Source organism: Ranitomeya imitator, chromosome 3 (genome assembly GCF_032444005.1).
Source record: "Ranitomeya imitator isolate aRanImi1 chromosome 3, aRanImi1.pri, whole genome shotgun sequence".
Classification (NCBI taxonomy): Eukaryota; Metazoa; Chordata; class Amphibia; order Anura; family Dendrobatidae; genus Ranitomeya; species Ranitomeya imitator.
In genome coordinates this window covers 698,526,635-698,545,180 of record NC_091284.1, presented here as the reverse complement: position 1 = coordinate 698,545,180, position 18,546 = coordinate 698,526,635, and the positions used below count along the sequence as shown (strand labels likewise).

At 43.9% G+C, this 18,546-nt stretch overlaps 1 protein-coding gene across 1 annotated transcript in view; it reads right to left on the bottom strand.

Annotated features, from left to right (window-relative positions):
- Positions 1–18,546, bottom strand: part of PIP4K2C (phosphatidylinositol-5-phosphate 4-kinase type 2 gamma) — a 107,865-nt gene that overhangs the window by 66,545 nt on the left and 22,774 nt on the right. Inside the window, exons 2-3 of the mRNA XM_069758569.1 lie at positions 11,884–11,981; positions 1,595–1,691 (exon numbers count right to left, since the gene is read on the bottom strand). Coding sequence (XP_069614670.1) covers positions 1,595–1,691; positions 11,884–11,981 — 195 coding nt within the window. The remainder of the gene's footprint in view (positions 1–1,594; positions 1,692–11,883; positions 11,982–18,546) is intronic.

Sequence of the window (18,546 nt, the reverse complement as noted above, 5' to 3'; positions counted from 1 at the left end):
CCCCCATACGCATGCAGACGCTTGCGGAAGGAGTGTGTCAAATAAAAGCATTAGTCTATGGGGACCCATGCCTACGCAAGGACATGCGTTCGCTTGCACAAGGGCTTATATAGAGAAATCCCATGAGCCACGACTACTTGGTGTGGCTGGTGTCAAGGAAATTCTCCTTGAAATTTTTTCCCTAACACATGCGCATAAAAAAAGCGAACGCATGCAAAAACACATACAAACGCGTGCAAACGTTGCGTTTTTTTATCCGTTATGCGTAAGCCGATGTGGATAAAAAAACGCAGCGTTATCATGCACGAGGTGCTGCGGACTCAATCGCAAATGTGAACCTAGCCTAAACCTGAGCTGCCATTATAATTCTCCGGGTCATTACGAGTTCATAGACACCAAAGTCGTCTAGGTTCTTCAAAACTATGTTAAAAAAACAAAACAAAACTAAATTGCGCCATTTTCCAATACCCGTAGCGTCTCCATTTTTCGTGATCTCAGGTTGGGCGAGGGCTTATTTTTTGTGTGCCGAGCTGACATTTTTAAAGGGAACCTGTCACCCCGTTTTTTCAGATTGAGCTATAAATACTGTTAAATAGGGCCTGCGCTGTGCGTTACTATAGTGTATGTAGTGTACCCCGATTCCCCATGTATGCTGAGAAATACATTACCAAAGTCGCCGTTTTCGCCTGTCAGTCAGGCTGGTCTGGTCAGGTGGGCGTGTTCACAGCGCTCTTTTCTTCCCCAGCTTTCCGTTGGTGGCGTAGTGGTGTGCGCATGTCCAAGGTCCGAATTCCCTGCGCCCACGTGAAGACACAGCGCGCGATGTGCGCTGTCATCCCTTTCATCGGTGGGGGCGGCCATCTTCCTGGGGCCGCGCGTGCGCAGATGGAGTGCTCTGCTGCACAGGGCTTCAGGAAAATGGCCGCGGGATGCCGCGCGTGCGCACAAGAGATCGCGGCGGCCATTTTCACAAAGCAGAGTTTGCATCTCGGCTTTGGGAAAATGGGCGCCGCGATCTCTTGTGCGCACGCGCGGCATCCCGCGGCCATTTTCCTGAAGCCCCGTGCAGCAGAGCACTCCATCTGCGCACGCGCGGCCCCAGGAAGATGGCCGCCCCCACCGATGAAAAGGATGACAGCGCAGATCGCGCGCTGTGTCTTCACGTGGGCGCAGGGAATTCGGACCTTGGACATGCGCACACCACTACGCCACCAACGGAAAGCTGGGGAAGAAAAGAGCGCTGTGAACACGCCCACCTGACCAGACTAGCCTGATTGACAGGCGAAAACGGCGACTTTGGTAATGTATTTCTCAGCATACATGGGGAATCAGGGTACACTACATACACTATAGTAACGCACAGCGCAGGCCCTATTTAACAGTATTTATAGCTCAATCTGAAAAAACGGGGTGACAGGTTCCCTTTAATGATAACATTTTGGTGCAAATACGTTTTTTTGATCACCCGTTATTGTATTTTAATGCAACAGAGCAGGAATACTCAATTAGTTGTGCTGCAAACAATTTGCAAGGAAAAAAAAAAAAAAAAGTGTCTAACACTTTCCCTGGTTTATATTAATAAGTATAAACTTACCTGATAATCAATGTCATCTATTCCAAAACGCTCACGGAGATTTCGGAAAACTTGTGGACAGTATTCTTTAAACTTAAAGTGACTAGGTAAATTCTCCCTAAAATATTTAAAATTGAAAACATTTTTTTAATAGAAATAAAAGATATAAAAAAAACAGAAGGAGCAAATAATCACAACTAACTTGCCCAAGACGAGATTCAGGCGATGCATTGACCGGGCCATTGACTACTGTACACAAGCTATGTAGCTATAAGATGTAAATATGCACAGAACATATAGATACAATGCAAAATGTTACTTGGCGGTACAGCACAGCCACAGTATATATCAACACAACAGTAATGTCATGTTATTACATAACCAGGATATGTTGCTTTAGTGAACTCTTTAAAAACCAAACCAATTTCGGGCTTCACGACCAGAGATCTTTTTGAGCTAGCCTCCCTGTATTCCCTCAGCGACACTATTCATGTGCTGTGACATCTGTGGACTTCTGATTGTGAGATAAGCTGGAGATAAAATGCTGCAATTCTCTGTGTAACACTCGGGCAATAAAGCTGTGTAATATTTCATATTCCTGTCAGTGCAGAGATATCACGACAAGTGGTGTCACTGTATAGATGTAAACTCTGCAGTGTATTACAGTAGAAAAGTGGATGACATTTTACCAATCATCCACAAGCTATAAAAAAAAAAAAAAAAAATAGCTGTGTGGATGTTAAAAAGATTCTCCACATTTTCTGTTCATGCATCTAAACACATGATCTAAGATTGCCGATTTTCACTGTTTTTAAGCCTACAGCACCATAAATATGTCAGATCGTTCGGCTGTGTACAGCACCCTCTTCAGGGCAACACAGATTTTCAATTGGATTCAGGTCTAGGCCATTTCAAAACTTTGATCTTTTCTGGTGAAGCCATTCTGTTGTTGATTTGAAAGAATGCTAGGGGTGGTCGTCATGCCGAATGGTGAAATTCCGTTTAATCTTCAGCTTTTTAGCAAACATTTGTTCCAGCTGTCAAAAAAACAAACCCAAAAGGAAATTGCTGCCTCCACCATGATTCACTGTGGGTATATGTTCGTTTGGTGATATTCAGTGTTGGCTATCGATAAATATTCCTTTTGGAATTATGGCCAAAAAGGTCCACTTTGGCCTCATCAGTCTCAACAATTTTTCCCATATGCTTTTGTCAGATGACCTAGGTTATGACAAAACAGTCAGCCAGGATGTTTTTCTTTGTAAGAAAAGGCTTCGTTCTTGTCAAACTACCATATAGGCCAGACTTCAGAAAAACACGGGAGATTGGGGGCGTGGCCTGAACGTCCATGTGAGCGGACGTGTGACAGAGCGCTCCCGCTGCTAACGCTCAATTTATCCTTATAAGCCGCAGCTGAGCGGCGATTCAAGGCGCTTACCGGCTGCAGGAAAGTCCCGGGAGTGCGGCGGTGAATAGAGGCGGCCTCGAGGTCAACAAATATGACCAGGAGGAGGCAAAGAGATGCAGGAGCCGGCGAGGCTGGGATCAGCCAAGATGGCGCCGACGCCAGAGAGAAGGCGGAGAAGGACAACGCGGCATGCCAGAAGAGAATGGCGGCGGCGGCAAAGCTCCAGCAGTTTGCTAGAGTGGAGGCCGCAGGGAACACAGGAAAAGCAGAGGAGGATGCCGGAGCAGACACAGACACAGAAGGAGAGGAGGAAAGCCCAGCAGAGGAGCAGGAGGTACAACAGGGGAGCAGGGATGGTGACATGGCAGTGGTAGTAGGGGGATCTGAAGATAAGGAGTCAGGAGCAGAGCCCACCCTTAGAGATGTCTTTGCATTGGTATCATCATGCAAGCAATCCCTCACCCAGCAGCTACAGGAGGTCAAGGGGGATACAGCCCAGATAAATGCAGCCCTGCAGAAGATTGACAAACGTGTGGGGGCTGTGGAGGAAAGAGTGAGCACGGCAGAAGACCATATAGTGCAGCTGCAGAAAGCGGAGAGGAAGTTTACTCAGGCAATATCGGAGCTGGCTGCAAAAAATGAGGATCTGGAGAACAGGTCCAGAAGAAATAACATTCGTATAGTGGGTGTCCCTGAAAAAATTGAGGGGAGGAATCCCACGGAGTATATTGAAAGCTGGCTCCTTGAGACCTTTGGTGATGCAGCACTGACAAAAGTATTTGCGGTAGAAAGAGCCCACAGGGTCCCACCGAAACCACCTGTCCCTGGAGCAAATCCCCGTACCATGCTTGCCAAAATCCTAAACTACAGAGACAGAGACATTATCCTGAGGAAAGCTAGAGACATGACGGATCTGACAATTGGAGGTCAAAGAGTTGCTATTTACCCTGACTATTCCGCCCTGGTACAGAAACAACGGATGATGTTCACGGGTATCAAGAGACGGCTGAGAGAACTGGGAGTGCAATACTCCATGATGTTTCCGGCACGACTGAGAGTGGTAGCGCTGGATAAGATTCATTTTTTCCAGACGCCGGAGGACGCTACCCAGTGGATAGATCTTAACGCTAAAAAGCTTAAAGGGAAAGGAGATTGAAAATGTGGGGTGGGTTAGTCGGGAGGTATTTTAATTCTTTCAAAAAGGGGAAAAAGAGATGGACTGACAGTACATTGGTAATTGAAATGTGAAGGTTGGAGGGTGGAGCTGGGTATTATTCAGGGAATGTACTGGGTGTGCTGATGCGGCGGAGAAGTACGAGGGAGGAAGGGTGTGCAGCGTACTAAAAGTTTATTTAGTTTCTTGCAGTTGTAATTTAATACAGGTTGAATTATATTGTTCTTCTAAGAATTGCGCCGAATTCTGTTATAAACGGTAGCGGGAGGCGGAAGGAGAAGGTTACGTTAACAAGAGTGTTCGCAATGGGTGATGGTGCCCCACTCTTGATAAGAGGCAGAATGTATAGTATTGGGGGGTGTGGGGGAGGGGGGGTAGGGGTAAGGGTGGGGAGGGAAGTTAGACAGCTCAGAACGGGGAGTAAAGACATAACTAAAGATGATGAGTCACATAATAGGGGACCGCTTTAAGATTTTGAGTTGGAATGTGAGAGGTCTGGCGGATAAATCTAGGAGAGCTGCGAGCTTGCAGTATGCGAAGGATCAGCGGGCTTCTATGATATGCTTGCTAGAGACGCACTTGATACAGGAGAAAGTGGACGTACTGAATAGACGTTGGATACAGAAAGGGTATCATTCTACCTTTTCGACGTACTCAAGAGGTGTGTCAGTGTTGGTGCCGGTGGGAGTGCAGTATGAAGAGGTGAAAGTATGCGTGGATGCTGAGGGTCAGTATGTGGTGATACAATGTATATTGTATGGAGTGAGATTGTGTGTGGCGGCAATGTATATTCCACCTCCATATTCAAGTAAGAAGATCAGGGAGGTGTTGGAGAGGGTGCAACGATGGGAACCACTACCACTCTTAATTATTGGGGATTTGAACAATATCTGTGATGACTTTTGGGATAAAAATAAGAACACCCAGAACAGGTCGGAGGGGCACACTACAACATTTGGTACCTATGTGCGTGAAATAGGCATGATTGATCTATGGAGAGTTAGACATGTTGGGGAGAGAGGGTACTCGTGCTACTCGCCGGCTCATGCTACGCTATCCAGAATTGATATGGCGTTGGGTAACCGCCTGTTGGACACAATGGTGGGAGAGGTGCGTTATCTGCCGAGGGCCCTTTCGGATCACAGTCCAATTGAGGTGGAGGTTAGGTTGTTGGGGACACGGACCGCAAGTGGGAGAGAATGGAAGATCCATCCTAACTGGTTACAGAGTATTGATTTGGACGGTATAGGGAAGGAGGTGACGGAATTCTTTGCTTTAAATGATGGGAGTACAGATGCTCTAACTGTTTGGGATGCAATGAAAGCGTACCTGAGAGGGTTACTATTTAGAGACATTAGTAGGTGTAAGAGGAGGACAAGGGAGGCGGAGAGAGTGGCGATGGAGGAGCTGAAAGCCGCAGAGGACGAGATGGTAGTGCTGGGGACTTCTGAGGCAGAGAAAAGGTTGAGAACAGCGCAAAATTGTATGGAAAAGATTCTGCTGGGAAAAGCTGAAAGGAAGCGGGAGTTTCAGAGGGTGGCTTATTTTCAGGAGGGAGAAACAGTGGGACACATGCTATCGGTGGTAGCCGCGGCTCAGCGTGGTACCTCGTATGTACATTCGTTGGTTTCAGATGGTGGGAGCAGGGTATCTGAAACACCTGAAATTATAAAGGTCTTTGCGGACTTTTACGCGGACTTATATTCCTCCAGGGTCAATGAGTCAGCCGGAGATACGGAGACTTTCCTTGAGAGTCTGGGTCTTCCGAAATTGAGTGAGGAGGATGGGGTGAGCCTCGATGCCCCTATCACCGAGGAGGAACTGAGTCGGGCGCTGAAGTCTATGGCTAATGGGAAGGCACCTGGGGTTGATGGGTTACCAGCCGAAATCTATAAAAGTTTGGAGGAAGTGCTGATTCCCAGATTAAAGTTAGTACTGGAGGAGGCTGGATGCCAAGGGTATCTCCCAGCATCTATGAGGGAGGCTATTATAGTGGTTATTCCGAAGGAGGATAAGGATCTGGGGAAGCCTGAGTCATATCGACCAATCTCTCTGTTAACCATCGATGTCAAACTCTTGGCCAAGGTGTTAGCTACCCGTTTGTCCAGCGTCATTGCTAGCCTTGTACATCCGGATCAGTCTGGTTTTATGCCTGACAGGTCTACAGCGGTTAATCTGCGGAGGCTGCATATGAACCTACAGCTGAAGTCTGACAACTGTGGCCGAAGGGTTATTGCATCCTTGGATGCCCATAAGGCGTTTGACAGTGTGGAGTGGGGATATCTCTGGCGGGTGTTGAAGTGTATGGGTATTGGTCCGCAATTTGTGGCATGGACTCAACTGTTATATTCACTACCAACAGCTAGAATTAGAGTGAATGGGGAACTTTCTCAGCCTATAAAGTTGGCCAGAGGTACGAGGCAGGGTTGCCCACTGTCGCCCCTTCTGTTTGCCTTAGCTGTGGAGCCACTGGCCGCTAAGATCCGACAATCGGATGAGGTTCCTGGGTTCAGATATGGGAGTGTTGAGGAGAAGATCGCGTTATATGCAGATGACATCTTACTGTTCCTGGCGGACCCGGATGAAGCCTTGAATGGGGCTATCGAGATCATTGGGAAATTTGGAGCCTTGTCGGGATTGAGGATAAATTGGGATAAATCGGTCCTCTTCGAGGTGGATGGGGTGGAGGAGAGCAGAAGTGAGCCATTGGGAGAGGGGCGGCTTAAGGTGGCATCCCTTTTCAAATACCTGGGAATATGGATCTCGATGCCAGTTACAGAGTTTTTGTATAGGAATTTGACTCCTCTCATGGGCGCCCTTAAAGCAAAAGTGGATGCGTGGAATAAATTACACCTATCGGTGGTGGGTAGGGTTAATCTCATTAAAATGGTTCTGATGCCCAAATTACTTTACGTCCTACATAATGCGCCAGTTTGGATTCCACGTGGGAAATTCCGGCAGATTAATGCTCTTTTTAGAAGCCTGATATGGGGGAGGCGGTACCCACGTATTCGCCTGGAGACGCTTCAGCGACCCAAGGAAGATGGAGGATTGGCTTTACCCAATCCTGAGTTATATTTTCTTGCAGCCCAGAGCCAGCATTTGAAGGGCTGGGCGCGGGGAGCGTCTACCAGTGCGGTACAACACTTGATGGAGAGGGTGACAAACCGAAGACCGGTGGCGCAGTGTCTGGAGGATGGCTCCTTGGGAGTATTGGGGAAATTATACCCAACTATGTTTTTGATACATAAATTATGGACCAGACTGCGACATATTCGGGGGGTTACGGGGCTGACTAAATTTACACCGATATGGCTTAATAATAATTTGGTTGAGTTTGCGGCTCTTGGAGTGCTGGCGGAGTGGCAGGCCAAAGGAATCCACTTGGTGGCTCAGATAATTCAACAACAAGGATTAAAGTCCTTTTCGCAGCTGCAGGGGGAGTTTGGATTGAGACCGACTGGGGAGTATCAATATGCTCAGATGAAACATGCCTTTAAAGCGCAAAACAAGGGCGGTGGTATTGAGATCCAGGAGGACATAGTTCTGGAATACGTATGTGGGGAAGGGTCCACAAGGGGAGTCATTACCACCCTTTATAAGGACCTTCTACATGCATATTTACTAGACTTCCCTCTAAAAGCGAGAGCGAAATGGGAAAGAGATTTAGGCCCAATGGAGGATGAAACCTGGGAGTCGGTGTTGGAGTGGGTTCCACGAGTGTCACTGAGCGAGCCGTATAGACTATCGCAGCTGTACATCTTGCACAGAGTCTATAAATCACCGGAAGTGTTGCACAGAGCGGGGTTGCGTGCGGACTCTGAATGCCCGAGATGTAAGACTGAGAATGCAGGAATATACCACATGATGTGGACATGTCCAAGACTGGTTGCTTTCTGGTTGGTGGTAATGAGCCGTGTGGAAGGGGCGTATAAATGCAGAGTGCCGAGAGATCCGATAGTGTGTATACTGGGACATGTAGAGGAAATTAGAGTGGATAACACCTGGAAGATAGCAATAGCTAGGCTATTATATATGGCAAGGAAGGTAATAGCAAGGAACTGGATCAAGGATGAGCCGCCTATAAGGGGTGAATTCCTGAAATATGTTAAACATGGTCTCAATTTGGAAAAGGGGGTATACAAAAGACGTGGGAAAATAGAAACGTTTGATAAAATGTGGTCTCCGTGGCTCGAGCTGGGATAGTAGGTATGGGAAATGGGAGGATGAGGGCCTCTGAAAGGAAGAGAGTGCTAAAGAACAAGCGGACATAAGTGATTCAAATGGCTCAAAGAGCCATCAATACTGGTAACAAAGTATAACTGGGTATGAGCTGTCAGGGGAGGGGGAGGTTTGGGTTTTGTTGGGATTGTTGGGGGTTTGGAAAATGTAAAAATTTTGTAATATACTGGAAAATGCATAAATTGTATTGTTCATATTCGCTTTCAATAAAAATCTATTTATAAAAAAAAAAAAAAAACACGGGAGATTGCTGTAAACATACAGAACACAACAAAACGACGCGAGTTAATGGAAGAGAAACCTAGATCAAAATCAATATTTGGGGTGACCACCTTTTTGTCTTTTTGCAAAAAGCATTAATTTTTCTATGTACACAGTTTTTGAAGTAGAGTAACTATTCAGGGAGATCGATCCAAACATCTTGGGAGAATTGACCACAGATTTTCTGTTGGCATCCACAACTCCATTTGCTGAAAAACAGCCCGAACTTGCAAGGAAGCTCCTTGTTGCATCACTGTTGCCTGTAGATGCTCATTATTGTACTGGTTTTCAGCCCGATGGCAATCAAAATACTTTGTTACAGAAAAATATTTTCATTTTGACTAATCAGTGAGGAGCACCTGATGACATTTTTCTACACCTCATTTCGAATGTTTTCGTGCATAGTCGAGTCATTTGGAATCAATACCTCGATATGGAAATGTTTTTTGGCCACAATTCCTCTGAGAAAACTACTTCTGGCCAGATTTCTCCAAAGATAGATCAGTGTCGCTGTGTCCTAACAGGTTGATGCCATTTCAGAGATGATGGCTCTGCTGGACATATTTAGTTTTTTGAAGGGAAGCAAAAATGATGTGCCTCATCTGCTGCACTAAGTTTCCTTGGCTGACAACTGCCTCTACGGTCCTCAATATTGCCCATTTGTTGGTGTCCGCAATGCCGACAACTATAGGCAGACTTTATCCATCATGCAATACAATAAACCAAAACATGCAGCCAATGTCATTAAGAGTGCTCTTCTAGGACGCCTTGTTTTCACATGGATATGGCCCCCACAGAGCCATGGTGATGTTATCATCATCATCATCATCATCATCATCATCATGTCTGGGGTTACATGAAGAGACAGGAGGATCTCACAAGCCTAAATCCACAGAAGATCTGGGGTTAATTGTCCAAGATGACTGGAACAACCTTTCTGTCAAGATCTTCAAAAACTTTGTACATGTGTACATAGAAGAATTGATGCAGCTTTGAAGGCAGAGGGTGATCACACTAAATATTGATTGTATTTAATCTTTTAGTCATTCATTTTGCATTTTGTTAATTGATAAAAATAAAATAACACTTTCAGTGTATTCTAACTTTGCAGCTTATTTTCCACACCTGCCTAAAACTTTTGTATAGTACTGTATATACGCACTGTTGGCGCAAGCAAAAAATACGTACCTCAAGTATACAACATGCATATACAGTACTGGTCAAAAGTTGGACACACTGGTTCATGCATTGGTTTTCCTTGTACTTACTGGAATGTGCACACTGTAGATTCAGACGGAAGGCAGCAAAACCGCGAAGGGACGCATCTGAAAACAGTGTGCCAAGGGTGTATACAGCAGACATCAGCGTAAAAGGGGAGGATGTTGAGGAACACAAGGCTTTGTATCTTTACTCCATGTTTCCATGCGTGTTCCTTCATGGTTTTGACCGTTCCGTTATTAGAAACGAGTTCCTGATGCTCGGTTACCTTTGAACATTATGTTAGTGTATGTATACATATGTATTAGTGTTCTGTTTTGATATTTCATGTTGGTACAGTCCTCGGCATTGTTATTCAAATAAAATCCAAGCAATGCGTCCAAGTCTCAGTAATGGTATTGCTGCATATACAGTATATTAAGAGGAATGCAACTGGGGATCACTGAACAGGCCCCTAAGGAATGAAAAAGCGGTCATGGAAATCTCCTGAGAGACTTGCACATCCACTTGTCAGCATGACTGGCATTGCAGATAACGGGCCTCACACGAGGATTCCAAACATTGCTGGGAGAGGATGTGGCAGATAATGAAACAATATGTATAGTATTGTGATAGAATGAGCCTAAAGAGCTAAGTGTCTAAGGGTTGTGTTTCATCTGTTTGCCAGACACACAAAGCTGCCAAACGCACATACATGAGGGAACGGAGAATTGGGGGCCGCTGAAGTGTGTGTCACATGTGTGCATATACACATCGCTCTACATACTTAAAGGGGTAATTGGGTTTCAACCACTACTGCATCTGCTGGGTAACACTAGTCACTAGAATAGGACAGGTACATGATGCCTGCCGCTGAAATGTATCTATACATGTGACATTATTGGGCCCGCTCACCTCCGGAGCCTGATTAATACAGAGTAACTATTGGGGTAAAGAAACATGTCTATTGCCCAAACAATCTAGAGTGTACTGGGATCTACATAAAACAACTGGTGGACCATGTAACCCACAGTCAGAGAGCTCATAACTCCTACAGTGGTGTCCGCTTTGGCCCCTCTGCGTCACAGGAGAGAAGACACTACACAATTTACATTAATTGGCTGTGATGAACAGACCTATGTAGACAATCTTTGCTCTGGTTAATAGACTTTTAGGCCAACTTTCAGTTGGACATTCCTATTTTCTGTTCCACGAAGAAGAACAAACGAACAAAAACCGATATGTTGCATAAAGAATGTAAGCCCTCAAGGGCAAGGTCCTCTCCCCTCTGTACCAGTCTGTCATTGTTACTTTGCTTACTGTAAGTGATATCTGTAATTTGTATGTAACCCCTTCTCATGTACAGCACCATGGAATTAATGGTGCTATATAAATATTATTAATAAGAGGCAGAAGCAGTAGTAACGCATTTACTTATTATGGGGTTCATTTGGGCTTCATCATGTCTTTAGAATGAAAGAAAAATGTACCGTTTAAAAACCGTACCTATAAAGGAATGCAGGAAGATCCCATAATCATCAATATATATTTGTTCCATCAACCAAAAGCCCCTTTAAGAGGGATTAGGAGACCACGGAGGCCAGTGAATGGCTGCAGCTGTCATATGGGCATGTTCAGCACATCACTGCAGGAGAAAAATCAGCTGGGGGCTCTGGATTGGTGAGAGGGGGAGATCAGTATAAGGTTTTTTTATTTTATAACATTTCCTGCTTTTATTTCATTTTAGGACTTAGTCCCTTTAAGGCAACGAGAAACAAGATGATGAAATGTTACTGGAAAAAAATTAAATATTTGCACATCTAGAAATAGTAGTCATGCTTGGAAAAAAAAATGTTTTTCTTCTCAACATATTAGTAATGGCTGATGGGGCCAAGCAGACGTGGTAGAGCAAACCTCAGCAATCCCGAATCCGCTGCCATTAGCTGATAAATGTGACAACACTTCTGGCCGTGGTGATCTCTCTACAGCACAGATGAATTGTTTACTGATAACTATGTGACAACCGACCTGTTAAAGAGGTGATTAGTGACCTTAATTTTTGAGTTGGCCTTAAAATCATCTGGTAAAAGCATCACCGGAACAGGAACTTGATTGAGCTCATTGACCTAAAAAACAACAAACACACAACATAAACATATATAATCAGCAGAAACTAAATGTCTTAAAGGCAATAGCTTGTGTGTTCAATTTTTGTTTCAATAAAGGGATAATCCAGGACGATTTTATTTTTCTCTTACGGGCTAGTACTTACAGGTAGGTGGTACCCAGCACCGATTTCTGCCGGCTCAGAGCAGTCGCAGACCACTAGTACCAATGATTCTGTGGCTTTCAGTGACGTCACATCGACAGGGCAGCTGCTTCTCTCCTAGTCTGTTGATGGGGAGTGGCTAGGGAGCCGGCAGCCAATCAGCATGACATCAGCAGTCACGCCCTGTGGGCAGAGCAGACTGGAAGAGGAAGAGCTGCTCTGTTCTAAAACAGCAGAATCGCTGGCAGGAGTGGTCAGTGCGCACTCATAGCCAGAGTTGGGCAGAATTTTCTTTCTTATTTACAGTAGTCTAACGCAGAGGTCCCCAACTCCAGTCCTCAAGGCCCACCAACAGGTCATGTTTTCAGGATTTCCTTTGCATTGCACAGGTGATGCAATTATTACCTGGGCAAAACTAAGTAAATCCTGAAAACATGACATGTTGGTGGGCCTTGAGGACTGGAGTTGGGGACCTCTGGTCTAACGCATTTAGAAAGGAAAAAAAACTCCAGAAAACAATCCCTTGGACACAGCTATAGGCTTTGTGCAGACGTTCAGTATTTGGTGGGGTTTTTTACCTCCGTATTTGTAACCCAAAACCAGGAGAGGGTGAAAAAAGCAGAAGTGGGGACGTGTTTTCATTATACTTTTGCAGTCCTGGTTTTGGCTTACAAATACGGAGGTAAAACACTGACTAAATGCTGAACGTGTGAACGAGGCCTTAAGCTCACATAAAATAAGTCTGTTTGGGTGGATAAAGTAGGAATGAGATATCGAGGAGGCAGAAGGAGGAAGTTACACCGAGTTAGGAAAGATAAAAACAGCCAAGTGAAACAACTCCCTAAAGTTACACACCAGCCGCTCTTTTTAGGCATACTGGCAAGATTATTCCTGGGACCTGTCCAAGAACTGGTGAGGTTTCAGTTTATAACTTACAGTAAATGTGGATACTTCTCCACAAGGTCAGACCCAGAGCAATTCTTTATATCATCATATATACGTCTCTGTCCCCTAGAGACGTACAGATGGTAAGTACACGATAAAGTGCCAGCAAACTGCTAAATGCTTACACGGATGATGAGAATGACTGGCACAAAAAGGGATTATTTGCATGAACTAACAACAAACCACAACTACAGACACCAAGTCACATAAAACAATTGTTTGAGCAGCTGGAATGGGCAACACGTTTCAGCAGCGATACTCTGCGGAAACGAGGAGCGCACATATTAGTGTAAAAAAAAAAAAAAGTGCGCCAAAAATTGAGCACAAATGCACAGCACAAAATACAAAAGGGGTGTGGATGCAGGGCGCACATATACGTAAAAGGCACCAAAAAAGTGCGCTAAAAAAAGCAGTTGCTGAGTGGGGGGGGAGGGATCTGAAACACGGATTTGGGAACTTCTGCTGCTGTGATCACACAGATTAGTCACACAGTACCACACCAGAGACACATTTGAAGTAGGAGATCATGCGGACCACCAATGATTTTTTTTTTTTACTGACAGGTATACAGCTGCTCTGCAGGCCAGATCTGATGAATAGATGGTGTGCAGAGTGGTGATCGTTATTTTAGATAAACCCTTTTGGTGCCATTTGGTCAGTAACTATTGGTCAGCCAATCGGTGACAAAAGGGTTAATCACCAAAGGTATTGTCGCGATCACCCCATCCATTGTGACTGATGTGACTGTCTGGGACAGCACCAATCACAGTGTGTCTTTTTTCTTTTCTTTATAACTATTGTCAAATTGTTGTGATTGGCTGATCAGCATTGATCGGCAAACATCCGCTATCACAGGGGGATACAGCCAACCACAGCAAAGTGCAGGGATGGTCAGAGACAGAAGCCATCTTAACTCAATCATTGCGCGGTGACCGTAAACAGCGGCTCCATACATGTACAGAGGATGTCGTGAAAAAGTGCAGAGATATCAAATACATACATTTATACACACCTCAACAAAAACCCGGCAACAGCAGGAATTGTTCTTATTGGTTCATTTTGATCACTGTAAGATCATATCACAGTGATCAAAAACTAATAATTTGTATGTCACCCCCTCCAGTGTCATCCCCTTAGTCAGATTACGCAGATTAATTTTTTTTTTAAATTTATCACATTTATTTATTTGATTCTTTGCCATTAGGGTTAGGCTAAAGTTAGGGTTAAAGTTAGCATTGGGGTTAAGATTTTTTTTTTTTAAGTTATGACGATAAGACGACTAGTGTTGAGTACAAGTGCTCGCTACTTGAGTTTGCGTCGGGGACGCTCAAGCACCCGCGATAATTGCATACCAAAGCACATGATGCAAACTCGAGTAGCAAGCACTTGCGCTCAACACTAATGACGACACATTCAATATGATGACCTAATGTTAAATTCTGTGTAGTACATGTGGGTTTAAAATCCTCACTATACCCCTAGATAAAATCCTTGAGGGGTGTAGTTTCCAAAACAGGTCACTTGTAGGGGATTTCCACTGTTTAGGCACATCAGGGGCTCTCCAAACGCAACATGGCGTCCGCTAATGATATCAGCCATTTTTGAGTACAAAGTCAAATGGCGCTGGTTCCCTTCAGAGCTCTGCCGTATGCCTAATTAGCAGTTTTCCACTACATATGGGTATACTAAGAAATTGCACAACAAATTTTGGGGTCAACTTTCTCCAGTTACCCTTGTGAAAGTAAAACATTTGGGGCTAAAGCAAAACTTGTGAAAAAAAGTAAAAATGCAAATTTTTTCTTCCACATTCCATTAATTACTGTGAAGCACCAGAAGGGTTAATTAACTTCTTGAATGTGGTTTTGAGGACTTTGTGGGGTGCAGTTTTTAGAACTGTGACACTTTTTGGTATTTTCTGTCGTATAGGCCCATCAAAGTCACTTCAAATGTGAGGTGGTCCCAAAAAAAAAAAAAAAAAAAAAAGGTTTTGTAAATTTTGTTGGAAAATTGAGAAATCGCTGGTCGACTTAATCCTCCTAACCTTCCTAAAAAAAAAAAAAAAAAAAAAAAAAAAAAACACGTGCTGATGTAAAGTAGACATGTGGGAAATTTTATTCATTAATTATTTTGAGGGGCATAAAAATGATAACTCTGAAACGGCAAAATTTTCAAATGTGTCAAATTTTCATAAATAGACAAATTACATCAACCATCATTTACCACTATCAAAGTACAATATGTCACAAAAAAAAATAAAAAAAATCTCACAATCACTGGGATTCGTTGAAGCGTTCCAGAGTTATTACCTCAAAGTGACAGCGGTAAGATTTCAAAAACTTGACCTGGTCAAGAAGGTCAAAATTATCTCCATCACGAAGGGGTTAAACCTCCTAGAACCTCTCTCTTAAAATTCCTTTACAGAATGAACTTCTTCATCGACAAGATTCAAGTCTCTATACATCCCAGAATTCCCAAAGATTTATTCTCTACGTTCAATATTTAGTCAGTATTTCACATTAGTATTTGCAGCAAAACCAGGAGTGGAACAACCAGAGAAAAGGTATAACAGAAACACGTTTGTATTTATCACAAACTTCTGGTTTTGACTTACAAATACCGCTATGAAAATAGTGAACATGGCCCAATTTTTCCACTTTCATGCCAATATTAAAAGGGGTGATTAAAACAAAAAGTCTAGCCAGTAATTGCTTGTGTCCTACACCATTATCTTCCTAGAAGCCATATTCTCAATTTCAGTTACCCTACAATCAAAGGCTTCATCAATGTTCTCTTACCTCTATCAAAAAACATCTTTATTTTGCCACAGGAGCAGTAGTTCTGAATAAATATCGCTGATTGGCTATTGCGTTTCAGGCAGACCTGTTTCTCTATTCCTTTTTAATTTTGCTAATAGTTAGGAGTGTCAACCTACTAATGAAACACAAGTGTGTAATCTTCTGTCTTAGTGATAGATCGCATCCTAGTCCTTTTATAAAACGTAGCCCATTCATTTGACCCTCCACCGTTTCCCACTTCCTAAGCCTATAGTTAGTTATTGCCTATTTGGACATTAATACCATGATGCACAGATATTTATAGAGTAACGCCCCTCTTAATTTGCCCCAACTGTTTCATAAGTCTAAACTCACACACTATGATGTTTGTTCATTGACTAATGAACTGCTGGGTTCAGTATTCTATCTAGTCTTTTAGTATTTGTGGCAGTCCAGTGCCTCTTTGCTAAAAAAAAAAAAAAAATATGAATATTGTCATGAATATGCGGCTCCACCTCCCATAGGGCCGCATATTAATCACTGTAATCGGCGGCTCCACGTGACCGCTCATACAGGAGAAGGTGCGGCGAGGACAGGACGCTGCGAGGGAGCCGGGTGAGTATTTTATTAACAGCAGGGGGGAGCGCAGGGGGTGGGAGGGGGTTGGGGACAGAGATCTTTATTTTAAACACGAAAACAAAAAAAAACAAAAAAAAGGATTTTTCATATCTTCTAGCCAGCGAACGCTGCTGGAAAGATGATATGAATGGCGGCTTCAGCACCAGATGCAGGGGACAGCGCTTACTTGTAGCGCTGTCTCCTGCACGGTCCGTGTGGTACCCAGTTGGCACACGGCTGCCGCACGTGTGCCACACTGATGTTCACGGTAAGCACACGGACACGGATAATTCCGGTACCGATTTTTCCGGTACCGGAATTATCTGGACGTGTGAGACTGGCCTGAGACAGGGGGCAGGGGAAATACATTTAATGCCCCATTCAAGAGGTGCAATAAAAAACCCGCTGGACTGGTGCTTTAAGCAGTTTCTGTATTTAACCCCTTTTATTTTAATGCAGTTTTTTTCTTGCATGTGTTTTTATTTAATCTTTCTGTAAGCTTTTTAAGCACTGTAGCTTTTGTCATATATTAAGTCTAAAATTTAATAAGTTTGTTCCTGGCAGCTCTAAATGAATAGCTTTTAAAGAGGTTAAGTATAGCTTAGTTGTGCTAACCCTGTGTATGTCCGAGTGCAAGAAAACTATCAGGAACTTGGAAAAGGTGGGTATGCATGTGTACTAGTGTGTCCCCCCAATGCAGGCATCTCGCTGACATATCAGAACAGTGGCGGCACAGGGAGTGTGGCTGTGTGAGCAGACTGTATGGTGCGCTTAGATCATGGTTACCCTGTTGTGATAGGCGAGTGGATGAATGAGAAGAAGGGGACCTCTTTCCGGTAATATCGGAGACACGTGTGCAGCAAATGGGAGGCGTTGGTGATAACTAGAAGGAAAACCCTGACATCTCAAGGATTTAAAAAAATCTTTTCTTTATCGAAATCAGGCATGATACGTAGATTCTGCAAAAGTTTAAACATCCAAACCAAACGTAAAGAGAATCAGTCAGTAGGATCAACTCCGTAGAACTGAACTTTGTCTCCTTACAAAAAACATTTGCTGCATCTCTCACAGCTCTGCCGTTTTGCAACTCTGCCTGTGAGATGGAAGCGTAAGCCTTGAACCTGCAGATGCGTCAGTCATCAGCTTTCCATAACCCTATACACTTTGATTCTGCTGACAGATTCCCTTTCATATTCGATCTACCGTATATACTCGTGTATAAAAAGTTTTTCAGTACATTTTTTTGTGTGCTGAAGATGCCCCCTCGGCTTATACACAAATCATTGTCCCGGTTTACAGCAGGGGCGGGGGAGCGGCAGGTCACAGGAGGCAGGAGCCAGCCGCTGCGGCCTGTGCCCGCTGCTAAAAAGAAATTAATATTCAATGCACTGGCAATAAATATTCATTTCTCTTATAGTGCGCAGTGTTACATCTGCAGCCGCCGGCTTCCAGTATAAATAAACAAAACAAAATCCTACCTACCGTCCCTGCGTGCCCTCGCAGCATCTCTTTCCAGCTTCCAGCAGCTCCTGCGGCCGAGCAATCATGTGTCACCACTCACTAAGGGAATCTTCTAAAGCGATAGCAAAAAGCACGCTGGGGTTTTTCCCTCCCAAGCGCCTTCACTCACAGGTACTGGCAGCACTTTTTGGTAACCCCTTTGCTGTGACTCCATTGTTGCAATGGTCTTCATGCACCTTCAAGCACTTGCACCTTAATATATTTATACTTTGTTGGGCATATGTTTCTCTTACCTCACCATGTGCAATATAATACTTTAATACTTATGACCCAGGTTTTGAATGAGATCACACAACACATATATACATAGATCTTGTATCAGTGTGTTGCCAGCATACTTGTATACCTATATGTTTTTTTTTTTTTATATACCACATCTGTGTTGAAAGTAATCTTGGGTTGATATTATAAATTCATTCACAGCATTCGGTTATGATTTTTCCTTGATATAATGTGTGTATTTACCTGTTTCACTTGATTTTTAATTGGCTGCTTGGAGGTCACTCTGCTTAGGGTTCTCCATCCCCCCCCCCCCCCCCCCCCCGTTGTATTGTTTATATATTT